At 36.7% G+C, this 22,541-nt stretch overlaps 3 protein-coding genes and 1 non-coding gene across 6 annotated transcripts; all 4 read right to left on the bottom strand.

Moving 5' to 3' along the window:
* Nucleotides 1-5,567: 5,567 nt before the first annotated feature.
* LOC103840060 (phytolongin Phyl1.2) lies at nt 5,568-13,865 on the bottom strand. 3 transcript variants are annotated; one of them, XM_033280241.1, is made up of 4 exons: nt 13,326-13,865; nt 11,044-13,286; nt 10,896-10,957; nt 10,764-10,808 (listed from the first exon to the last, which is right to left on the bottom strand). In XM_033280241.1, the coding sequence occupies exons 1-2, from the start codon at nt 13,608-13,610 to the stop codon at nt 12,813-12,815; spliced, it is 759 nt and encodes a 252-aa protein (XP_033136132.1). In that variant the 5' UTR covers nt 13,611-13,865; the 3' UTR covers nt 10,764-10,808; nt 10,896-10,957; nt 11,044-12,812. The 3 variants fall into 3 exon arrangements, with proteins under 3 accessions (XP_009114793.2, XP_033136132.1, XP_033136131.1); XM_009116545.3 differs by lacking the exons at nt 10,764-10,808; nt 10,896-10,957 and adding an exon at nt 5,568-5,578 and having other exon boundaries at nt 12,697-12,712; nt 12,827-13,865; XM_033280240.1 differs by having other exon boundaries at nt 11,044-13,865.
* Nucleotides 13,866-15,921: 2,056 nt separating this feature from the next.
* LOC103840059 (RING-H2 finger protein ATL58) lies at nt 15,922-17,514 on the bottom strand. The gene is made up of 3 exons (XM_009116544.3): nt 17,014-17,514; nt 16,858-16,940; nt 15,922-16,449 (listed from the first exon to the last, which is right to left on the bottom strand). Exons 1-3 carry the CDS (start codon nt 17,233-17,235, stop codon nt 16,068-16,070), a joined length of 687 nt encoding a protein of 228 aa, XP_009114792.2. The 5' UTR covers nt 17,236-17,514; the 3' UTR covers nt 15,922-16,067.
* A 229-nt stretch (nt 17,515-17,743) lies between these two features.
* LOC103840058 lies at nt 17,744-19,167 on the bottom strand. The gene is made up of 5 exons (XM_009116543.3): nt 18,916-19,167; nt 18,656-18,726; nt 18,463-18,568; nt 18,240-18,372; nt 17,744-18,140 (listed from the first exon to the last, which is right to left on the bottom strand). Exons 1-5 carry the CDS (start codon nt 18,990-18,992, stop codon nt 17,988-17,990), a joined length of 540 nt encoding a protein of 179 aa, XP_009114791.1. The 5' UTR covers nt 18,993-19,167; the 3' UTR covers nt 17,744-17,987.
* A 3,013-nt stretch (nt 19,168-22,180) lies between these two features.
* Nucleotides 22,181-22,287, bottom strand: LOC117128619. The gene has a single exon (XR_004452013.1). It is a non-coding gene; the product is annotated as a small nucleolar RNA R71 (small nucleolar RNA).
* Between the last annotated feature and the right edge of the window lie 254 nt (nt 22,288-22,541).

Genomic DNA, 22,541 nt, shown 5'->3' with positions numbered 1-22,541 from the left:
ATGTCCTAAGATCGAATACAAAACCTTAAAATTTCTCCTTTTAATCCTTTGTGTTTTATTACAAGCTATGAAACCATGGTAAGAATATGACCCTGAGTGGTATCCCTAATACATAGATTAAACTTGCCTACTTATACCTAGTAGCAATCGGCAAACCCTAACCTCCCAAAAGATATTCTCAATCTTCATAAAATGAAATATTTCCTAAAACTCTACTGTCTTTGAAAATCTTCCTTAATGAGATTTCTCTTTCCCAAAGTAAATTTCCAACTTCTTACTCTCCCAAGTAATCTTAAATTGGCTCCGTCTCAGCTCCAGATCCAGTTTTCAACTCAGCTTTTCAAATACATCTCGATCATCCTATTTCGCATAGTCTTTGTAGCATATCCTGATATACTTGCAACTGGTTCAAACTATTTTTCATATCTTTGCATTTTCAATATCTCCTTTTTAGTTTTGCATTCTCTTCAAAGTACATGCATATGTTCCTTCATAACAACAATACATATCTTGACACTTGATACGCGTTCATGGTAGTTTTTCATTTGTTCTACAAATGAACGGGTGACCACTTTGATACCAATTGTAAATGTAAGAACTATGGTATGAACTATATAACACAAATTATATCAGAGATTATCTTTACAAAGATATGTGTATTTATTAGGATTCATTTAAAGTGACTTACATGTAACTCTTTAAATACAATACCCAATATATAAAATCAAGACACCCCTAGTTTCACACATCTTAAGATCGAATACAAGACCTTAGAACATCTCCTCTTAACTCACCTTAAAAGCAAAACCATACTTATGCTAAAAGTACGACTCAAGAGTGATATTCCTAATACATGTGTTAAACTCGTCTACATATACCCAGTAGTAGAGCTTGACTGGTTTTTCCGCTACCACCCGCAAACGCAGCTTTTGCGGTTGGTAGCGGATGACAGCGTTTCGAAACAATCATACAAACCGCTACAAATCGCTTCAAACCGTTCCGAACTTTTTAAAATCAAAAGCTGGTTCCAGCTAGCGTTTGCAGTTGCGGGCGGTTGCGGGAGGATAATTTATTTTTCTTTTTTTTCTAAAACCATATAAATACAAAAATAAAAATATTCAATAAATGTTTTAAAATGGAATTATAAAAATACTAAAATATAACTATTATATTTTAACTAATATTATAAAAAAAATTTAAAAAAAAATTCTATAATTTAAAAAATTTTAAACTATAACTTTGAAAATATAATTTACATATTTATTATAATATTATGATTTTTGATATTTGTATAATTATATAAAATGTAAATATTGTTAATTTATTATTTAACCGCTGCTGTATTTGGTATTTAACTAGCCATAAGTATCCTCCAAACGCACCAATTTTTTTAACCGTAGAACCAGTCGTACAAATATCTTAAAAACGCTAGAAACCGCAACCACTCGCATCCGCAAACGCCCGCAACTGCAACCTTAACCACTGCGTTTGAACCAGTCAGACCCGTAATCGGATAATCTTAACCTCCCAAAAGATATTAAAAACTTTATGTGATGAGATTTCTTTTTTTCTTCTAAGGTAAATATTCAACTGATTAATCCCCTATATATTAATTGAGAAGCATTTAAAAAATTAGAACCTTAATTTTGTATTAATTAAAAAAAACCCCAAATCCTAGGTGGCACTATAAATGCCTTCTAAATTCCATTTCAAAGAATTATAGAGCATCTAATATAAAGCATAGTTTAATCTAATGGTGTCACATTATTCCATAATTATATAACACTAGAGAACATTATATTAACCTAAAATATAGGAAGTGTGTATTATTTCCTTAAATAAAAGCTACGGAATTACCTAATATGATTTACATATATATGGCAATTAATGATTATGAATAATAAGGATTTGATAACAATTTTTGCATCCTTCTTCATTTTTGTTTAAATTTATATTATTAAAAAAATTAAACAATCACATTAGCCATATAATAAAAAAATTAGATTTTTTCTTATATGTTATATTTTGAATTTTTTAAAATGACTTTAAATTACAAAAATGAAGAGACCTTATATGTTAGATATTTTTTTTAAATGACTTTAAAATACAAAAATGAGGACATCTTATATGTTATATTTTTCTTATATGTTATATTTTTTTCTTATATGTTATATTTTGAATTTTTTAAAATGACTTTAAATTACAAAAATGTAAGTTTTCCTTAAGTATACGACTAAAAACATTAAAATGACATGTATCAATTCGATGGTTGATTTGAAAGCTTTCAAAACCATATGAAATATAAAAGTCAAAATAATTCATTTTTTTCAAGAATGTGTTCGATGGAAAAAATAAGGTTTTTATGTCATAATTTGTTTAATGTCCAATATGATCAACCCATGATGTATTAATTATAGTTTTGTTCCATTATTTTTAATACAAATTGATCCGATCCATCGGAAAGAAATTATATAATAACAACAAAAAATATTTTATATATATAAATAAAATGATCAAATATATAAAAGAAACTATCGATAATATATACAAATAAACTCACCCTGCGCAAAGCGCAGGTCTTATCCTAGTTTCCAAGTAATCTTTAGATCGGTTCCAACTCAATTCTAGATTCAGTTTCTAAATCTGCTGTTCAGCTACATCTCATTATCCTATTCTACATATTCACTGTAATAGATCATGATGTAATTCCAACTGCTTTAAAATGTTTATTAGACTTTGCATCTATGTCAAAAAAAAAAAAGACTTTGCATCTTCAAATACCAATTATCATTATTTACTCTACTTACTGTATGAAAAATGTGCACTACATTTTACTCAATATTTTATAAAAGTGAAATACTTTTATTTTACTTTTCTTTTCTTTACTCTTTCTGCCTTTTTAATTTCTCTCTGATTTTCACCATTTAACCATTTAATTTTCTCTCTTTTACTCTTAAGTTTACCAATCACACTCTTTATATCATCTATCATAAACCGTTTAAATTGTGTAGCCTACTATTATCAATAGTGAATAGGATGGTGGACGAAGTTCGATGCTATCGCCTATCAATATATCATATCATAATTGACCACCAATCGTTACTCTTATATTTGCATATTTTATAAAATTCATAACGCAATATTGAGTTGTATTTAGTAAACCAAACTCACTATTTTATTAGTTGTGCTTTATTTCTGTATAGTTGGAAGCACAGAGATTACACACAGTCACACACTACATAATACAATATGGTGAGAGTGGGGTGGTAGGGCAAAATAAAGAACAATGATGAAAAAGTCAACGCAGTTTCAGCTTGAGAAGAAATACTCTTCATCTAAACACTAAACAAAACCGACCATCTTTTATTCTTTTTTAAATGACCACTATGATATGTCCATTCTAGGCTGACAAATATCTCTAAATTTTAATTTAATTTGTTATCCATTTTGATTTGACAAAAAAATCAAATATATATAATACTATGAGGCAAAATAAATAATAATATCAAATATCTGTAAAAAATAAAAACAAAGCACAAATATTAATAGTTTTTGGAATGGATATTTGATTTAATCCGTTAAATATATGGATATATACACATATATTTACAAAATTATATATATATAGATTATATAAATATTATATTTTATTAAAGTTTTATAATATTTTTTTATTTATTGAATTTATTATTTTAATTATTAGAGTTTTAAAAACTAACCTAGCCTATCATCCATGTTAAACGCGGGTTATATTTTTCTGAAAATGGTCATATAAATATTATTGAGATATGATTTATTAGTATTTTGATGTGTGCATATTGAGATGTTAAATAGGTTATGATATTATGTGTTCATCTTGTAAGTATATTCATAGTGTTTTAGTTTATGTAAAATAAAATTTTAGTAATATAGAATTGTTATTAATATTTTTTTGATGAAATGTTAATTTTATTGATCATATAACGAGTTTAAAATGGACAGAAAGTACCATTCCTGATCAATGGAAAATTGATATTACCCAACCTGCAATAAATTTTAAGCAAAAAACAATTACTAGTATAACTGAACGAACTGATGGTAATAATTTTACCAAAATTTGGTACCTTTAGAGAACCATCCTCATTAAAAATTAGTTCTTTTTACCCAAGATCTTCCTTTTCTGATTACAGAACTAGTATAGCTAGTACTGAATCAGATGAAAGTGTAGAACAAAATTTAATTAGGAATCAAGAAAAAACTTCAATTAATTTTCAAGCACCTATTGCTGAACCTATTCAGAAATCTGAAGTAGGATCTAGTTTTCCCACTTCTCCAACACCCCCAGATTTTAAATGTGTAAATGTCATTTCAAATTTTTTTTGAAATTGATAAAAAATATCTTAAAGAAGAATTCTTATCTCATAAGAATAAAAATAAAAGATAATGGTATTTTAAAACATTTACTAAAGAAACAACTATTAGTGTATGATCATCATATGAATAAAATAAAAACTAATATTCCATTCTTTACATGGTTTGTAACATATTCCCAAGAAAATGAAATAGATTACCCTTATAAAAATGAATCAATTAACACTAGTTCTCAGATAAAAACTGGTAAATGAGGCAGGTGAAGTGCTAACAAAGGTCTCAGATATAAAGAAGGAAGCAGTGCAACATTTTCAAAGGTTCTTCCAAGGCCAGCAGGGCCCGGAGGTAGATTCGGAGGACATGCTGGAGGACCTTCTAACTTATCGCTGTCCTTCTAGCTCTGCTGCAGGGCTCGTAGCTCCTGTGACTGTGGAAGAAATTATATCAGCACTGAAAGCTTTACCTAACGATAAGGTGTCAGGTCCAGATGGCTTCACCAAAGAGTTCTATGTAGCAGCTTGGCCTGTGATAGGGGGAGAATTCATCACAGCGGTGCAGTCCTTTTTCTTATTCGGGTTTTTACCAACCGGAATCAATGCTACGATCTTGACACTTATACCCAAAACGGAGGATATGAAGACCATGAAAGATTTCAGGCCAATCGCTTGCTGCAATTTGATATATAAGGTAATCTCCAAAGTGCTTACTCGTCGGCTGAAAACTATACTCCCTGAGGCTATTGAGGCGAATCAGACGGCTTTCATCAAGGGTCGGATGATGCTCGAAAATGTTCTTCTTGCATCAGAACTCGTAAATGGATATCACAAAGAGTCAATTCTGACAGAGCTACAGTAAAATTTGATATCTCCAAGGCTTTTGACACAGTCAAGTGGTATTTCATCACCTCGGTTCTAAAAGCTATGGGCCTTACTCCGCAGTTTATACTTTGGATCAGGGTCTGTATATCTACTGCGGCTTTCTCTGTGTCTGTTAATGGGAGTTTGGAGGGGTTTTTCACAAGTGCCCGTGGAATCCGTCAGGGATGCTCTCTCTCACCTTATCTCTATGTCATACTAAACAATGTTTTGTCCAAGATGTTGAACAGGGCAGCATATGAGCATCAGTTCGATTACCATCCACAGTGTAAAAAAGTGCAACTCACACATATAGTTTCGCTGATGACATTCTTGTGTTTACTGATGGATCTTTTAGATCACTCTGGGGAGTACTAACGGTCATGAACAAGTTTGCTAGCATCTCAGGCCTTCATATAAACGCGACCAAGTCTTCCATATTTGCCACAGGTCAGACGATAACCCCACTGTTACAAGAGGCTGCGCTTATTGGGATTAAGGTGGGAAAGCTCCCAGTTAGGTACTTGGGTATGCCCCTCACCACCAAGGCACTAACGAAGCAGGACTATGAACTTTTGATTGATAGGGTTCGCAGAAAGATGCTTTCTTGGAGAAACAAATGTCTTTCCTACGCTGGCCGGTTACAACTAATAAAGTCTGTCATCTCGAGCATAGTAAACTTTTGGAGTCAAGCTTTCATCATTCCTAAAGCTTGTCTAGATGAGATTGAAAGTATGTGTAGCGCTTTCCTGTGGTCGGGCTCTCTTAATCAGGCTAATAAAGCTAAAGTAGCATGGGATGATCTATGCTGTCCTAAGGAGGAAGGAGGTCTTGGAATTAGGAAGCTTCGGGACTCCTCAAAGGTCTTCGCTATGAGTTTAATATGGAAGATTTTCTCGCTAAAAAGTTCTCTATGGGTCTCCTGGATTCAAGAATACTTACTGAGACAAAAATCTTTTTGGGATGTAAGGGACGATGGGAAAGGATCATGGGTTTGGAGGAAACTCTTGAAACTTCGTGCACAGGTTTATGAGTTCATACGATTTGAAGTTCATGATGGCCACACTGCTTTCTTCTGGGTTGATGATTGGCTACAAGTAGGGAAGTTAATTGATATCACTGGCCCTGTTGGCACATGTCATTTGGGAGTTGCTCGCCATGCCAGGGTGAGGGAAGCAGTCATAAATTAAAATTGGAACATTCGTGGTCACAGGAGTCGCTTCTTTCATGAACTTTATGATCGCATCCGTAATGTACAGCCCCCTCATGAATCTCTCGGACCTGACGTTGTGCTGTGGAAGCACTCTGATGATAATTACAAGACTTACTTCTCCTCATCAAGTACTTGGGAGCAAGTTAGAGACAAAAAGCCCACTGTCTTTTGGAGAAAAACTGTATGGTTTACACAGGGAGTTCCGCGCTTCTCGTTTATAGTGTGGTTGGCAGTAAAGAATAGATTGTCAACGGGTGATAGAATGAGAGTTTGGGGCATTCAACAAGGCTGTGTATTATGCGGCGAGAGGGATGAGACCCGTGATCATCTTTTCTTCGCTTGTCCTTATTCTTTCACAGTGTGGGACAAGCTAGTAAACCGGTTGAGTGGAGATAGGACTGATCCAGACTGGATGGCCACGCTTCAGTATGTCAGCGGCAACTCACTTCAGCTCTTGGATAGGATTTTGTTCAAAATGGCGTTCCAGACCTGCGTCTATCACTTGTGGAAGGAAAGAAATGGGAGGAGGCATCACACTGGGTTTCAGACAGTAGATCAACTGATCAGGATCATTGATAAAGCAGTACGGAATAAGATTAGTTCGCTTCGATACAAGGCTGGCCATAAGCTCAAAGGTTTAATGCGACGTTGGTTTGAAGTTACAGCCTAAGTTTTTTGATAATTCTTTTTAGATATGTATATCCTTTTCTATAGTCTCTCCTATATCTTGTAAAGCTCTATTCTTTCTATTTTGATAAATAAATTTCACATTTCATCAAAAAAAAAAATTAACACTAGTTCAACTTTTTAAAATACATGGGAAATATCTAATGGAGAAAAAATTAAATCAGTTCATCCACCTTTAAAAGACATAAAATTATATACACCCCCCCCCCCCAAAAGAAAAGTAATAGCTACTCCATTTAGAACTGGAGCACATAGGGATGATAAAGACATAGTAAATATGGCAGACATAAATTTAGTTTACGAACAAAATAATTATCAAAGTCCAATACTTCATACTATCTGAAGACAAATAGATCACATAGATAACAAATTAGACAAGGATGAATATAATCTAATAACTAATTACCAAATCCATCACATTTTTTAGCTCTATTTCAACACCTCTTTTTATACCTTTAACTAAACCAGTTAAGTTTCCGGAAAACAAAACTTTAAAAACTATTTCTAGTAGAAAAGAACAATTAGATAAGAATAAAGGTATAAATAATATTGATGAAAATAGTTAGATAGAAACTGACGAAGAAATAGAAATCAGTCGTATGTATAAAGAGAAAAATTCAACCCTCAAAAAACCATATTATCCTAGACACTCACCACCTGACCTATTTTTTTGAAGAACATCATAAATTTCCAACCGGCAAATTTTACACGGAAGAAGGTATATATGAATGGAAAATAGATGGTAGATCAGAATATGAGATGATGAATTTATTTCAAGAAATGGGGATTGCTGGTTTGGCCTATAAAGCTAAATGCTTGTCGGACAAACAAGCATGTGTCCTCTTAATCTCAGGATTTAATGGAGCCTTAAAATATTGGTGGGATAACGCATTAGATAATTTATCTTAAGACTCTATAATAAACCATGTCGGAACTAGACGAGTAGAAGGGGAAGATGGACTTTATGAAGAAGAAAAAAATTCAAAATGCTATAGAAGTATTATTACACACGATGACCATGCATTTTTTAGGAAACCCTACTCAAGAACTAATTAGGAAAGGAGTTGCGGCTGTAACTACCGCTACTTGGATTCAATTCATGTTGGGAGTGACTATTTACAATGTTTGGATTTCCGGCAAAGAGGTGACACCACCTTTTTTTACCAAAAAAAGAACTAACTAGTAAGAAATTAGTCTTAACAAATCTTAGATGCCCAATCCTAAGAGATTTTAAATGGTATAAAAATATATTTATAGCTAATATATTCCAAAGAAATGATTGTAATCAACCTTTTTGGAAAGAAAGGCTTATATCTGGATTACCTTCATTTTTTGCTGAAAAAACTAATAAGTAAATTAAAAGATTTTTCTGGTGGTCAACCAATTCCATGGGATTCTATAACCTATGGTCAGTTGTTCGCCTTTGTTAGAAAAAAAGGATTATAAATATGTCAAGATCATAAAGATCAACAACAAACTAGTAAATTTAGATTCGGTGAAAAACGCAGAGCTCAAAAATATAAAGTTTTACCTCCTCACGACCATATAGTAAGAATAAAAAATATTCAAAAAGATTCTCTAATCCTTATTATATGAAAAACAAAAACCCAAAAAACTCAATTAGAAAGGAAAACATCGTTTACTGGAATTGAAAACGACCTGAAAAAATAATATTTTTAAATATTTTTAAAAACATAAAATAATAGTTTGGATATGTATATATTTTATGTTTAAAAAGTATCTAGAAAATACTTAACTTTAATTTTTATATTTTTATTTTCATTTGACATACAAAATATCAAAAAATAGTTTAGATTATTTAAATTTTCTGTAACAAAGTAAGAGTTATGACATCTAAAAAAACCAAGATATAAAATTTATAAATATTTAAATGTCTACTGTGAATAATAAAGTAAACTTCAAATTCAAAATAAACCAAAAGTAAAAGATTATTGTAATAAATTGTCAATATCAGAAATAAACTAACACCAAATCACATCAACTAATGGTTCTCTAACTTCATTTTCTTCAAGTGACATAGTGAAATCTTCATCAAAATCTAAAAATTACAAATATAAAACTGAAAAGGAAAAATTTAACTTTTTTTTGGCCAGCATCTAACTTCTTAATTGAAAACTTAGAATATAAAACATAATCTAAAAACTAAAAAAAATGACGTAAAATTTATTTATTGGTTCAACCGGTATTGGGTTCCGAGTTTTAGTGGGTTTTTGCGGATTTTTGTGGGTTTTTAAATATTGTGTTTTTCATAAAACCCAAACTGAATTTTTTCTGGGTCACCGGGTTTATTGGTTCAACCGCGGATCCGGGTCGGATTTCAAAACACTGGAAAAATGGGAAACAAAGATAGTAGTAGTTTTTCTAAAACGCATAGAAAAGACGGTTGAGGGACTGATAGGAATAGATAGTTCCAATCACTCACCGGTGCTTGTGGTTGTTCTGAGCGTCTGAAATCTCTGGAGGATCTGCTGTAGCACATTCCTCACTGACCTTGTCTCGCAATACAGATGGGCCCGAAGGTGATGCTTCCAATCCTACGTCATCATCACTGCTTGGAAGAGTGTTCTCACCGTGCTCCTGAGATACATTTTTTTGATAAGTAAAAAATAAGCTGAGGTTCGAACTCTTGAAACGTGAGGCACTGTTGTGAGTATTATTACCAAATGAGCTGTTAACATCAATCCTCCTGAGATACATGAACGTGAGATTTAAACAAAAGCTCCAAACAATAAACATATCGACAAGTTAAATTGGACAACTTTGCCATGGGTCCCTGAGATGGTATCTTCAGTGATGGTGGAAACAGTGAAGGTACGGTGGTTGGGTGTGAAGTTGAAAAGCGTAACATGGATCTGGAACACAAACTCCTTCTCAGTTAGCTCTTCAAGGCAGTTTGGGAGATTCTCCTCTCCACCATTTGCAGCCTGCAGTAAGTCAGCAGTATTAGAAAGTTATAATACCTTCCAGTGAAATGCAAACGAAATTAGTAATGTATCTGCCTAGAGAAGAAAGTATCTCCTCGAGGGCAAGAACAACAGCTTCTTGCTTCGTAAGTTTTGTCACCAACCTAAGGCGTAGCCTGAACAAATACACGTAGGATTAGTGGTTAGTCATAAAATCATTCAGGTTCTTCCATTCTTTTTCATTATCCTAAATCATTAAAATTTAAAATTAATAAGTATCCATAAACAGAGCATAAAACATAGAATTGATCCAATAAAGGCTCCAAATAAAAAGAGAATCAAACCAACAAAGCCTTAAAAAAACTAAAGGTAAACCTGAGACTTCATAGATTTAGAAACAAAATATTTATAGAACTAGAAAAAAGAATATAGACTTAGAGAAGATTCACGCATGAAATGATCTATTCAAAAATGTAAAGACTAAATAGTTTTAAGTGAAATGAAGTTTTGAAACCATAAAAGAAAGTAAATATTATATGTTAATAACTTGTGATATGAATCTTACCTTTAATTGCATAAGCAATGAAGTGTGATGAGGCGTGAGGCTTCCAAGGCGGCTTGAGGCGAGGTTGAAGCAACACTTACTCGCATTCGCCTTGCTTCACCTCCTCGAGGCGGTGACCATCCCAACCAAGGTCTCGCTTCACGCCTTAGTGAAGCCTTAGCACATTTTTTTAAACCCAGCAGTAGACTCGACTCATTTCACATGGAAAAGCTAACCTAAATAAAACAGTCTACAGCTTTACCAAGATGCTTCACAACTTAAGAGCATAAAGAAAGTTTGAAAAAAGTAAAGATTTATCTTACGGTTCGATTAAGAGGCGGACCACAACTCTGGTGGTTGCTGCATTGTTCCTGAGATCGGACCCCTGCACATATTGTATTTCATCCACAACATTAGTGACGGAGGAACATGATGGAATTTAAAACTGTTTCTTCCTCTCTGCTAGCGCACCTGCTCCAAAGAGGAGTACTCATCAGAGATTTTTGAGTACTTGCGCTCCAACCTCCTCTTATCATTGCCATGGCTTTGAGAAGGCGGCTGAGAGTAAGGCTGAGTGGTATATGAAGGTGTAGTAGGAGGGTGTGTATACTCGGGAGGTGGAGGAGGATAGGTATAGCTTTCAGGACAATACTGAGAAGCCCATGAAGATTGTTTGTACGAGATTCAGTCAATGGGAAAGATGAACTTCAAGATGGGGTGACTAAAGACGTTTTATTAGAATCAAACAAGGGATTACAAGATTGTCGGGAAAATAAGGAGACAAGATAGAGGTTTAAACAACAAGATCAGAGTGATCGATGGGAAACCCTAAATCTAGCCGCTTAGTGTGTAGTTTGTCCAAAAAGTCCCCTTTTCGTTGCCTCCTCCTTCCCTCTTATAGTGCCCTTGTGTGTGATGCCCTAATCGCGCCTGTCCTTTGGGCCTTGCCGCCCAAAGGCCGAGTATGCGGGCCTTGGTACTGTTTTGTCCAAGCCGAGTATAGCTGATCGGCTTAGCTGACCGGCTTAAAGTACTCTAGGGTCGAGCCGACGTCTCTAGCCGCTAAGCCGACTAAGCTCGATCGACCTTGTCGGGCTAGGGCCTGTTATTTGATGGGCTTTGTGGAGGGATGTAATCCATCTCCTACAATAAGTCCCCCCCAGTTCACTTGTGAGCGGCTTGTCGGTCTCAGTGAATTTGTGGGTCAGGTTCGTTCATATAACATGACCTAATGCCAGCGACAGCTCGTTTTACCAGTGTATGGTTTTAGTCGCGTGCCGCGTCTGGTCGCTCCGCGTTACGTCTTCTCACGATGCGTTGTGTTTTACTCGAGGTAAAATTCTCTGACTAAGGGCCCAGGTGGTTTTACTCGGGAGATGAACTTCTCGAATTAGGAGTCCAGGCGGTCTTTGGATGGTTAACTCTGTTGAGTTGGTTCGGGCTAGAACCGGAGATTAATTTCGGTCCGGTTTCTTGATTGAAAACCGGTTTGGGCGAGAAACCGAACCGTCGCGAGTAGGTTTTTGGGCATTTAGGCGGCCTTTGAAGCCCATTTAGGCCTTTGTAGACCTAATGATGATGCTTCGAAGAATGCGCCTCGTTTTTGCTATAAATAGGCGTCTCTCCTTTGCTTTCGTCATTCTTCTCTGCAGACTCAGGTATTCCACTTTCTCTCCCTTCTCTCTACTTTTATTTTCTCTCTCTAGATAAGCCTTCTGTAGCATAGGGTTTTCTGCTAGCGATCTAGCTAGTTTAGTCGTCCCCCCGAGTAGAAAGGATATGGCTCCAGGGAATCGGTTATCGCGCGAGGAAAAAGGGAAAGATATAGCTACCTCGCCGAGCCCGGCTAGGGATGCGGACGGGGGTCCGTTGGAGGATTTCGACATAATCCATCGTGATGCTCTGCGGGATACGGAGAACATGAGCCTTTCCCAGCGTCTTCTGGTCGCTGACGCCCATAGGCAGTTTCGCGAAGAAATCGAAGGAAACGTTGAGGACGAGGATAGAGAGGCGAGTGGTTCTGAAGCGCCTAGCCTTGTCGTAAGACCCAGGAGACGGGCTCATCGGAGGGGTCTTTTCGACCAGTCAGACCGTCTCCCCGCTCCGAGAAGTGTTCCGTTCGACGATCAAACTGCAGTCTCTATATCAGAATTACAGAAAAGGAAATACATATGAGAAAGAATAATAGACCAATCAATCAAGGTGAAAGTAAGAACTTAGAGGAGAAGAGGGCTTGTTAATCAAGAACGTATACACTGAATGCCCTGACAAATGGCCAACCAAACACCAAGTAGAGTCAAACAAATAGCTGCATCAATGACAAGAACAATCTTCACTTGACGCCGCCACTTCTTTTCAAAGCTCTGCGAGCCACTAGATCGATCCCTTCTTGGAACATATGTTGCTGCTGCTGCTGCTGCAGATGAGGCATTAGAACACTCAGTAACGTTTCCTCTATCAGTAGATTTCCGTTGTTCCTCTACCTCAACGCCTCTCAATGTGTTCACATGATCTTTCCCTTTCTTCTTCTTCTTCTCTTGCTTGTTGGATCTTCCCAAAAGCGGGGCTTTAGTGGAAATAGCCACATCGCTTTGTCCAGCACCATCAATGGAAGGTGATGATAACGGAAGACAAGTGGGATGATTAGTACTCTCAGCAACACGCTCTAACGAAGCTATGAGTCTTCGAACAAGCTGGTCTTGAACATTGTTAAAACTGATACTCCCAGAGAAGCTTCCTCTTGAATTCTTCTTGTCTGCTTTCTTTAACTCATCCCTCAGATTCTCAAGGAACTCAAGAACGCTAGATCTCTTGAAAACCTCATCAACAATGGCGAAATACACGAGCCCATCTTCTTCAATCAAGAACCCAAAGGTCCTCTTACTTATGGTTTCGAAGTACCACTTGTGGAAAGGCGGAGTCTTTTCTAAACACAAGGCAGCGAGACTTTCGTTACGGTGGTGGTCTCCGCCATTGTTGTAACCGTACAGAATCTGATTGCCTCTTGAGACACAACAGTAGTGAACTGTTGAACCCATTTTCGATTTCTCTGAGATTATTACAGCAACGAGATGACACAAGTTTAAAGATATCCTTATCTTTGCCGAGGGACAAGGAAAGGAATCTTTGTTAGGACCAAACAAGTGAGAGAAAGAGAAAGCATTAAAGCAGAGACAGAGGACAACTATACAAGCTTTGTTCTTGGCCCCTAAAGATGAATCAGCAGAAACACGTCTCCCTCTCCTAAATTCTTGATTGATTTAGTCTCTCTCTCTCTCACCCACCTTTGACTCTGCTTTTTCTTTTATGCCTTATCCGTAGCCAATGGCTAAGATCAAACCCTTTTTGAATATTTCATTATTTAGGTATCTTTTGTAACAGACCATATGCTATTACTCTTTGTTTTAGCGCGTTGAGCAAACAACACAGATGATAAGGAGTCAAGTTTCTGTGGAAAGTAATTCAAATGCGGGTTGGATTTGGTTCGGTTGATTTGGATTTTTGATATTATATTTATAACTTCCATTCGGGTTTTACTAATTTTTGGATTGGTTCCGGTTCGAATCCTTCTAGCATTTTTCGGATTGGATCCTTTCGGATTCGGTTCGGATTATAACAGTTGTCTGAAAGTGCCCAACAATATTTTCTTTTTTAAACTTAAAAGTTAACAAAAATATTCAGAATATATTAGTTAAACTACCTAAACTAACTAAAGGTATTAAAAAATAGGGAAATTGCACTAGATAGCAAAAAAAGAGATGGAAATTAGGTAGGTGGTAAAGGCACTGTGCTTTTTGAAGTAATACCAAAAGTGTCCCTATTACTATAAAAAAAAGTAAATTAAACAACATGTTACACGTCAGATGAACAGATGGTTGCACAGAGAAAAATAATATTAATGCAAAAAATCTAAAGACACTGTTGCACAGAGAGAGAAAATGATAATAATGCAAAGAATCGAGAATGTTCAAATACTCTTTTTCTTTCCTGCAAAAACCCAAAGAGATTTGATACAATTCATATCTCAATATATGGTCTCTCTCTAAAAGTAAATCTCATTTCTTAGTTCTGTCTGCAAAATATGTCTGCAAAATCTCATTATTCGACCCCTCCCGGATCACCAAAACAAATCCATGTAAGAAGCATCGTTTTATATCTAACAATAATAATCTAATCCAGTTACATATATTTGTAACCGGAGGAGACCAGACCTTCTGCTTCTGTTTCTCGTCTCTGCTGACCACCGCTCCAGTCCTCCGTCTCCAAACGACGACGCGAAACGGGAGGAGAATGAAGAGGATCAGCGCGTGGATGATCGTGACGAGACACCTGAGCTCTCACATGGAGAAGAGGGCTCTAACGCGGCCGCTTACTCTCGACGTTAGAAGCAAAGTTGATGTATCTGACATTGTTTCCACCGCCATTGAAATTTAAGGAAGAGCCTGTAACGGGTAATCTAAAGGTTGAATCTTTTTCTCTGTATATTAAGATCATTCCTCTGCTTGAACAGATCATAAACGAAGGAAAATGGTTAAAAAAAAAAGACAGCCTTTTTGTTTGTTTTTTTTCTTATTCCAAAATTAGAGAAATGAGAAATGACTTTGAATGAAAAATCCAAGATTTATTTACTATATCCGGTTTCATTATCTCATTACTTCAAGTATTTCAAATAATTATTAACACTGTATCCGGATTGTAAAATATCTTACAAGTGTGTAAAATATCTGACGTTTATAAAATATCTTAGTTGGATATGAAAATATCTTCCTTCTAATCACATTTACGCCACACTTTTTGAAAAATATGTTACAACTCATCGCTTTTTAATTATTAAACATATATCCGGTTTCAATATCTAAGTACTTCAAGTATCTCAACTGTAACCGGTTTAGTTCATAGATTACGCTTCCTCTTCACTTGTAATAAAAATCAATTTTGTTCCTCAACCCCGGTAGCAGGTCATTAAATACGTCTCAGCTCAAGGACATAATTGGCAAGTCAGTACAAAAATTACTTGGTTCTGCAAATAATTAAAAAAAATGCATAGATCTGCAATTACCACGCTGAATTTTGATTTCTAGCTAAATAGGCCTAAAAAATAACGAATAAAACAGATTACAAAAATCTTTAAAATACTTTGAAATATCTAAACTATTACTTTAACATTTATATATTTAACTAATTTCGGATATTTTCGGATCTTAATTCGGATTTCGGTTCAGGTTGTACCTAAACCAAGCTCTTAAAATCCGTTCGGAGATTTTTTTGTATAACAGGTGGGATGAGTGTCAGTTTACGGTTCGTGTTAAGGTCGGGGCTTCAGTCCGAGGTAAAAAGGCTCAGGCCTAGTGGAAAGAGGTCATTTTTCAAATGTTTGATTCCAGCATCAAGACCAAAGTGTCTGCTTCTTCTATGAATCAAGCTCTCTAACGCACTAATGTTACAAGTTACAAACTTTACAGTTACATGAAGGACTGAACACAAGCTCTAAATCTTTAACCAAGTTTACAATTACCACCACCACTTGATGTACCGATGATGTTTCGTTCATCTTCTTGCGTTTCTTTAGAGCTCTCTGCATCTCGATCATTCTCACTTAGATCACATTGTTGCTCTTGGACATCATTTCCGTGGTCGTCTGGCTGAGGTTCCGGGTCACTTGATACTCCTCCATCAGGGGTCCTAAGACTGAGAACAGGAGGATCATCTTCTTGGCTTTGATGGGATTGGGTCGGGATAAGAGTGAGACGGCAAAGAGGGCAAGTGGTATGTGAAGTGAGCCAAAGATCAATGCAGTCCATGTGAAAAGTATGTCCACATGCCGGGATCTGTTGAAGCTTGTCATCTGCTTGATAGTCACCAAGGCACACTGAACATCTGTAATTCAAAATTTCCAAATCTGTTTATTCCTTGGTTCTAGTTTGGCTCTCAGTAACAAGGTTTAAGTCCAATGATCTACACAACTTGGGGTAACAAATTATTTCAGACTATCAGGGAGTATGAGAACTTGAGATCTATACACAATTGTCTAGAATCTATACCACAGCCATAAACCTCCTACAATTAGCAGCAACTGTTGTCCCATTTCAACCTCCATTCAAGTAACAAACTGAATTAAATTTGAGCCAAACAGAACACTATAGACCCCAATGTAAATATATATCATCTTTGTTTTCTTCCCCCATTATTTAATTCACAAAACTAACCTTTTAAACGTTCTATCACTACCCTTGTTCCAATTTATGAAAAAGAAGGATTAATTTAGAGAAGGGAAAAGAAACTCACTGTGAATCCATTACAAAGAAGCTCTCTTTAAAGACGACAATGGGAAGCATCTCTCTCAGCTCTTTGCTTAACCCTAACTCAGCCTGTTCAGGTCAAAACCCACGGCCAGTTACTACAGAACTAAAACCCAATCAAAACAAAGGTATATATGAGTACCGTGGAGATGGAGTTTCCGGGGAGGAAAGTAGTTCGCATTCCGAGGGAAGACAAATCGGCGCTGCCACGACGGAGGTAAATGACGTAGAATACGAAGAGGATGATGAAAGTGAAGCAGATTGGGACAGAGAAGATGAAAGCTTGGTATAGTTTGAGCTCCGGCGAGTTCACGCCGCTGGATGAACTGTAGTTCTCCGGGTTAGAATTGCTGTAAGAAGACATCAGACACACACATAGACAAACAACTTAATGTCCGAAAAGTTACAAGAGAGTGAAGAAAGCAGAGATTGGAGATCGGAAATGAAAAAAACAATAATGTGTGATGTGGCAAAGTTTTCAGGCGAGGCATTCAGAAGGCAACTGCCTGTTTCCTTTCTTCATCTTTTATTTTTATTTTTATTTTTATTTTTTAATTAGGAGGAAAAGATTAGATATAAAAATAGGGATTAGGCGCATTAATGATCTGATTAAGAAAGTTTTAGTTAATTTTCCCTTAGGTTTTGGCAGACAATAAAGAGATGATGATTAGAGTGAGCCATGTAAACAAGAAAAGGCAAAACGTTACACCGATCATAGTCCACAGATTCTTCTTCTTTTGTGGCCCTTACCCACAAAGCCATCACCAACTTGTCGACTTCATGTCCTTGCTTGGCAACCAAATGGAGACACATACCAGATTGTTTTTTTTTTCTTTTTTTGTTTGTTTTCTTATATCTAAAAAAACATAAAAGATGTTTAAAGGTTTATTTTTATATAAGGGCAGACATCCCATGTTCGTGTACCTATATCATTAATATAAAGCTATTTCAGTTCTAGTCTAATAATTGATTCACATATAGACAACATATCACATAAACATAGCACAACACAACCTCAAGATTCTTGGAAACAACCAAGAACCTTGGTGTTAAGTATTGATATAGAGCGGTAGAGGAGATGTGAGGTTCTTGGTCTCTGTTGACTTGAGCGACCCTTTACTTCGACTTGAAGTCTGAGTGCATACTGATGGGTGACTTTGCGGTCGGAGAAACAGAGCTAAATTTACGGACAAGGATTTTGAAACATGGTAGAAACAGGATGTACAGTCCAACGATCACAAATGGAGTCGCTATGAGCCACCCTAGTAGCTGCAAAAAAAGAAAAAAAATTAGGTTCATGTTTAAGCAGCTTTGAATTCGATATATCCAAAATCTGCACCACTTAGCTTAACACTAGAAGAACCTTACCGCATTACCAATGCTTAAAAAGACTTCTCTGGAAGCTTGGCCTGTGAAAACCTTCTTTAGGGCATCGGAGGTTAGAGGAAAATGAGGTCCACCGGTTAGCTTTTCGCCAAGCCGTAAGAAAGGCACCATAAGACTTCAATGTGGAAAAACATGTAAACCAAAATTACACATAAAAGGACTAATAGAAAACAGTGCTTTAACTGTAGCGGTTATGAAGGATTACCTTAGTTCAATAGGAGTCGCAATGAAGTTGAACAACATGACAGTTGGAGCATGACAAAGAGATCCAAGCAACGCAATAGCTACTCCACATAGCAACACCGTAACACCTATTAAATACCGCAAAGACCCCATCTTACTTTTAGACCACAAACACTATATAAATTATCTAATGAGAAGTGGGTAGAAGAAGGCACCACAGATTGGAAATACTCCAATGGTAACGCCCAGTGCCGCGGAGAAAGACAGCTGCTTTGGCTCAGCACCTCTAAAGAAACCCCAGAAAAGGGAAAAACACCAAGCTTGGTTTACTTTCTTACAACATTAACTATTTCACGTAACTGTTCGATTTGGTATTTATAGTATGAAACCAAAGACTGATCAACTAATCTATTTTGATTCCACCTCTCAAGTAACCAACTCTAAGATACGATTTATGAAGAGAGTAGAACAAAACCTGCGCAGGATCTGGACAAGAGGTTCGGTGATTTTATTATCGAACCAAGCTTTCAATCTAACTTTGGAGATCGCCATCACGATTATTCTTCGATTTGATGATGTTCTCACTAAATAAAACCTGAAGAACAACGCAAAAGTCTCAAATCCGCTTCTCTTGTTTAACCTGTGTGCCTCCTCCACTCCACCGCTTCACGCAACCACCAGTCTTTGCTTTCTTATTTTTGTCTTCATTGGATTAAAATTTGGGCCTTTATGAATCCAAAACTAAACGGGTTCAATCATAATGGACCCTTCATTGGATTAGTAATTGGGTCTTTGTGAATCCAAAAACTAAAGCGGGTCGGCCGCTCGCATTAGGTCTGAGCATTCGGGTAGCCGGGTTGAGTTCGGATCGGATTCTTTTGGGTTTGGGTTTTTTGGGTCTAAAAGTTTAAGACTCGATAGGGTAATTTCAAATTCTCGGTTACAGGTCGGTTCGGATCGTGCCGGGTCCGGGTCGGGTCAGGTCTTAGATAGTTAGACCCATTCGGATAATTAGAATTTATCGGTTTGGATTCGGTTCGGTTTCGGATCGGGTTCGGTTCGGGTTTAATCTAAAAAGACCTAAAAATATAAAAAGATATCTGAAAATATTTATATATCCGAAAATATTCAAAATTTTATTCAAAATTTATATTTTTATTATATTAAAATGTGTATATATATTAAACTATGCGAGTTACAACAACAATTTGTTGTCTCCTAGTGGTTGACCCCCATGTTCTCTAGACAAATAACCGATCTTCAATTCTCCTTTGATGCATTTTATTTAATTTACATTATTAATTTGGGTACCCATCGGATTTCGGGTTTGGGTCGGGTCGGGTCCAAGATCCGCGGGTCCTCTGCAACAAGACCCGATAGGGTAATTTGATCGGATCGGTTCCTACCCGAACCGGGTTTTTCGGGTCTGGTCTTTGGGTTCGGGTAAAATGCCCTAGCTCGCATTTAGCAGACTGGGTTACTTGTTTTACTCTGCAGAGATCAGGCCAGCTCAATACTATGAATGACCTTTGGGAAAAAAAGAAAAAACTTTAAACTTTATAATAACTAATTTTTAATATTTTTAAAATATTATTAAAATTATTTTAATACTATATAAATTTAAATTTACAGTATATATCAATAAAAATAATATGTTTGTTTTTATTTGGGTTTTTAATTAAATTTTTGTACTCACGTTTTTAATCTCTTATATACTAAAGCGCAAGTCGTCTGGCGAATAAAATATTGACATGTAGAAAATAATTAAAAAAACAATAAAAATCTGACATTATGATATCTTGCATATTTGCATTGTTTTATCCATTCATCCATGAGCATTTTCATCATATAGATTAGGATTCAGACATGTTTAGGTTGCATTTTGCATACATGAGTCTCTATTAGGTACTGGAATACCACATGAGGCTATTTGGAGCTCAAAAAAGGTGAAAAGGTGACCATTGGACGAACCGAGCATGGGAGCGACCTGTCCAGAGCGACAGGGAGAAGTCGCTCGCCATCTTGGTTCCCGGAGACAAGAAATCGCTCTCGGAGCGACCTCTCGCAGCGACCCAGCGAGGTCGCTCCCGAAGCCTGGAGCGACTTGTCGGAGCGACGAGCCGAGGTCGCTCCACGCCTATTATCTGCTCGATTTCTATTTTACTTAAGGGCCTTTTGGTCATTTCATTATGCACGTTTTGCACTTGGAAAAACCTATGTTTTAAACATCTTTTGTAGCCACCAGAGGCAGATTATCTTTTATCTTTGATCTATTGAGAAAGACACAAGAACTCTCTTGAGAAGTTCATCTCTTGGATTTTGATTGTTATGTTCTTGTGTTATTGTTGATTTCTTATCTATTTCTCTACATGATTAATCTGAAATCCAATATGGGTTTAAGAGGAATCATGGAGATTAGTGAGTAATCACCTTTGGAATTCATGGGTTAGGGAGATTAAGGGTGATTAGGTTAGAGCTAGGATGTTTTAGTGTAGATCATTCATATTTCCTTGCTAGTAGAGTAATCATAATGCATCTTCTGAGTTGGCCACTCAGTTGTTGATCCTTAGGCATTTCTCACCCGAAAGGTGTTCGATGAAATGCCCGAGACAACTCTCCTAGGCTTTTAGTATACTTTGCCAAAGACATTTGTTGTTAAAGATGCTAAGATAGCTAATAGACTTGTTAGTAATGATTGCTTTCATATTATTCAACCAAAGACATTTGATGTTTGAGATATGTTAGCAAATGAGCATTCATCTAGACATAGAGCTTGCTTAGAATTGTGTCTAGGCTTAAGGTTGATAGTTTGATTGATCATTTGCCATCCTTAGTTCGATACTTGATCACCCAAGGTCTAATCCCTATGCCCATGAGTTCTCTTTTCCCTTAGTCAAGAAAGTATCATTCTGTTATTGCTTTTTAGTTTTAGTCATAGCTTAAAACCCATCTAAATCATTGGTTGCACTTAGATTAAGTGAGTACTTGCATTCTCAGTGCTTTGATATCCCTCAGAACTGGTTCGACAATCTTTTATACTACAACATTTGTCTTAGGAGCCTTGAAAACTCCTAACATCAAATTGGCGCCGTTGCCAAATTCTGAGTAGATTTGAACATTGAGATTTAGTCACTTGCTTGAGACTAAGTCATTTTTATTTTCTTTTGTTACTGATTCTCTTTCTTCACCTCCCTTTAATCTACAGGTGTATGAACTTGAGGAGCAGGGGTCCATCAAACCTAGTTCCAATAGCTGCAGACATCAGAGCTTTAGAGAGAGAGTGTGCTAGAAATAGAAGAGAAGAAGAGCAACAGGCTCACTTGCAGAGATTGAGTACTGATATGGGAGACATACCTCAAAACCAACAGCGAGCAGCTCGACCCATTGGCACTTACGACCGCCCCAACATTCATGGTCATAGATTGGGAATCCGAGCACCCGCTGTGGCAGCCAACAACTTTGAGATCAAATCAGGACTCCTCAACGTGATCGAGAACAACAAGTATCATGGCTTGGCTCTAGAGGATCCATTTGATCACTTGGACAGGTTCGACAGCTACTGTGGGTTGTCAAAAACCAATGGTGTGTCCGAAGATGCCTTAAAGCTCAAGCTATTCCCTTTCTCTTTGGGGGATAAGGCACGTCAGTGGGAGAAGTCTCTACCCAGTGACTCCATCACTACTTGGGATGACTGCAAGAAAGCATTCTTGGAGAAGTTCTTCTCTACTTCAAGAACTGCTAAGCTGAGAAACGAGATTTCCAGCTTTCAACAGAAGAACTTGGAAGGCTTCAGTGAAGCCTGGGAGAGATTCAAGGGCTACCAAGCTCAATGCCCACACCATGGCTTTTCTAAGGAGAGCTTGCTGAGCACATTCTACCGTGGTGCTCTTCCTAAGTACAGAGCCAGACTGGATACAGCTAGCAATGGGTTCTTCTTGGGGAGAACTGAGGAGGATGCAGAAGAACTGGTTGACAACATGGTAAAGAGTGATGCAGTCTACAGTGGAGACCACGACAGAGGCAGTAGAACAGATGATAAGCAGACGAGGAAAGAGATCAAAGCTTTGGAAGACAAGATCGACCTACTCATTGCTGAAAAAG

This window comes from Brassica rapa, chromosome A09 (genome assembly GCF_000309985.2).
Source record: "Brassica rapa cultivar Chiifu-401-42 chromosome A09, CAAS_Brap_v3.01, whole genome shotgun sequence".
Lineage (NCBI taxonomy): Eukaryota > Viridiplantae > Streptophyta > Magnoliopsida > Brassicales > Brassicaceae > Brassica > Brassica rapa.
This window is presented reverse-complemented; position numbering and strand designations above follow the sequence as displayed.

Bases quoted from the DNA above. Each gene is read 5' to 3' on its own strand.
- LOC103840058 (XM_009116543.3), bottom strand. From the start codon at position 18,992: ATGGCGATCTCCAAAGTTAGATTGAAAGCTTGGTTCGATAATAAAATC. The intron at 18,727-18,915 runs GTTTTGTTCTAC...GGGTTTCTTTAG, and splicing joins CTTGTCCAGATCCTGCGCAG to AGGTGCTGAGCCAAAGCAGC. The intron at 18,141-18,239 runs GTAAGGTTCTTC...CTTTTTTTGCAG, and splicing joins TTTTAAGCATTGGTAATGCG to CTACTAGGGTGGCTCATAGC.
- LOC103840060 (XM_033280240.1), bottom strand. From the start codon at position 13,610: ATGGGTTCAACAGTTCACTACTGTTGTGTCTCAAGAGGCAATCAGATT.
- LOC103840059 (XM_009116544.3), bottom strand. From the start codon at position 17,235: ATGTCTTCTTACAGCAATTCTAACCCGGAGAACTACAGTTCATCCAGC. The intron at 16,941-17,013 runs GTACTCATATAT...TGACCTGAACAG, and splicing joins CCGGAAACTCCATCTCCACG to GCTGAGTTAGGGTTAAGCAA. The intron at 16,450-16,857 runs GTGAGTTTCTTT...TTTGAATTACAG, and splicing joins TTCTTTGTAATGGATTCACA to ATGTTCAGTGTGCCTTGGTG.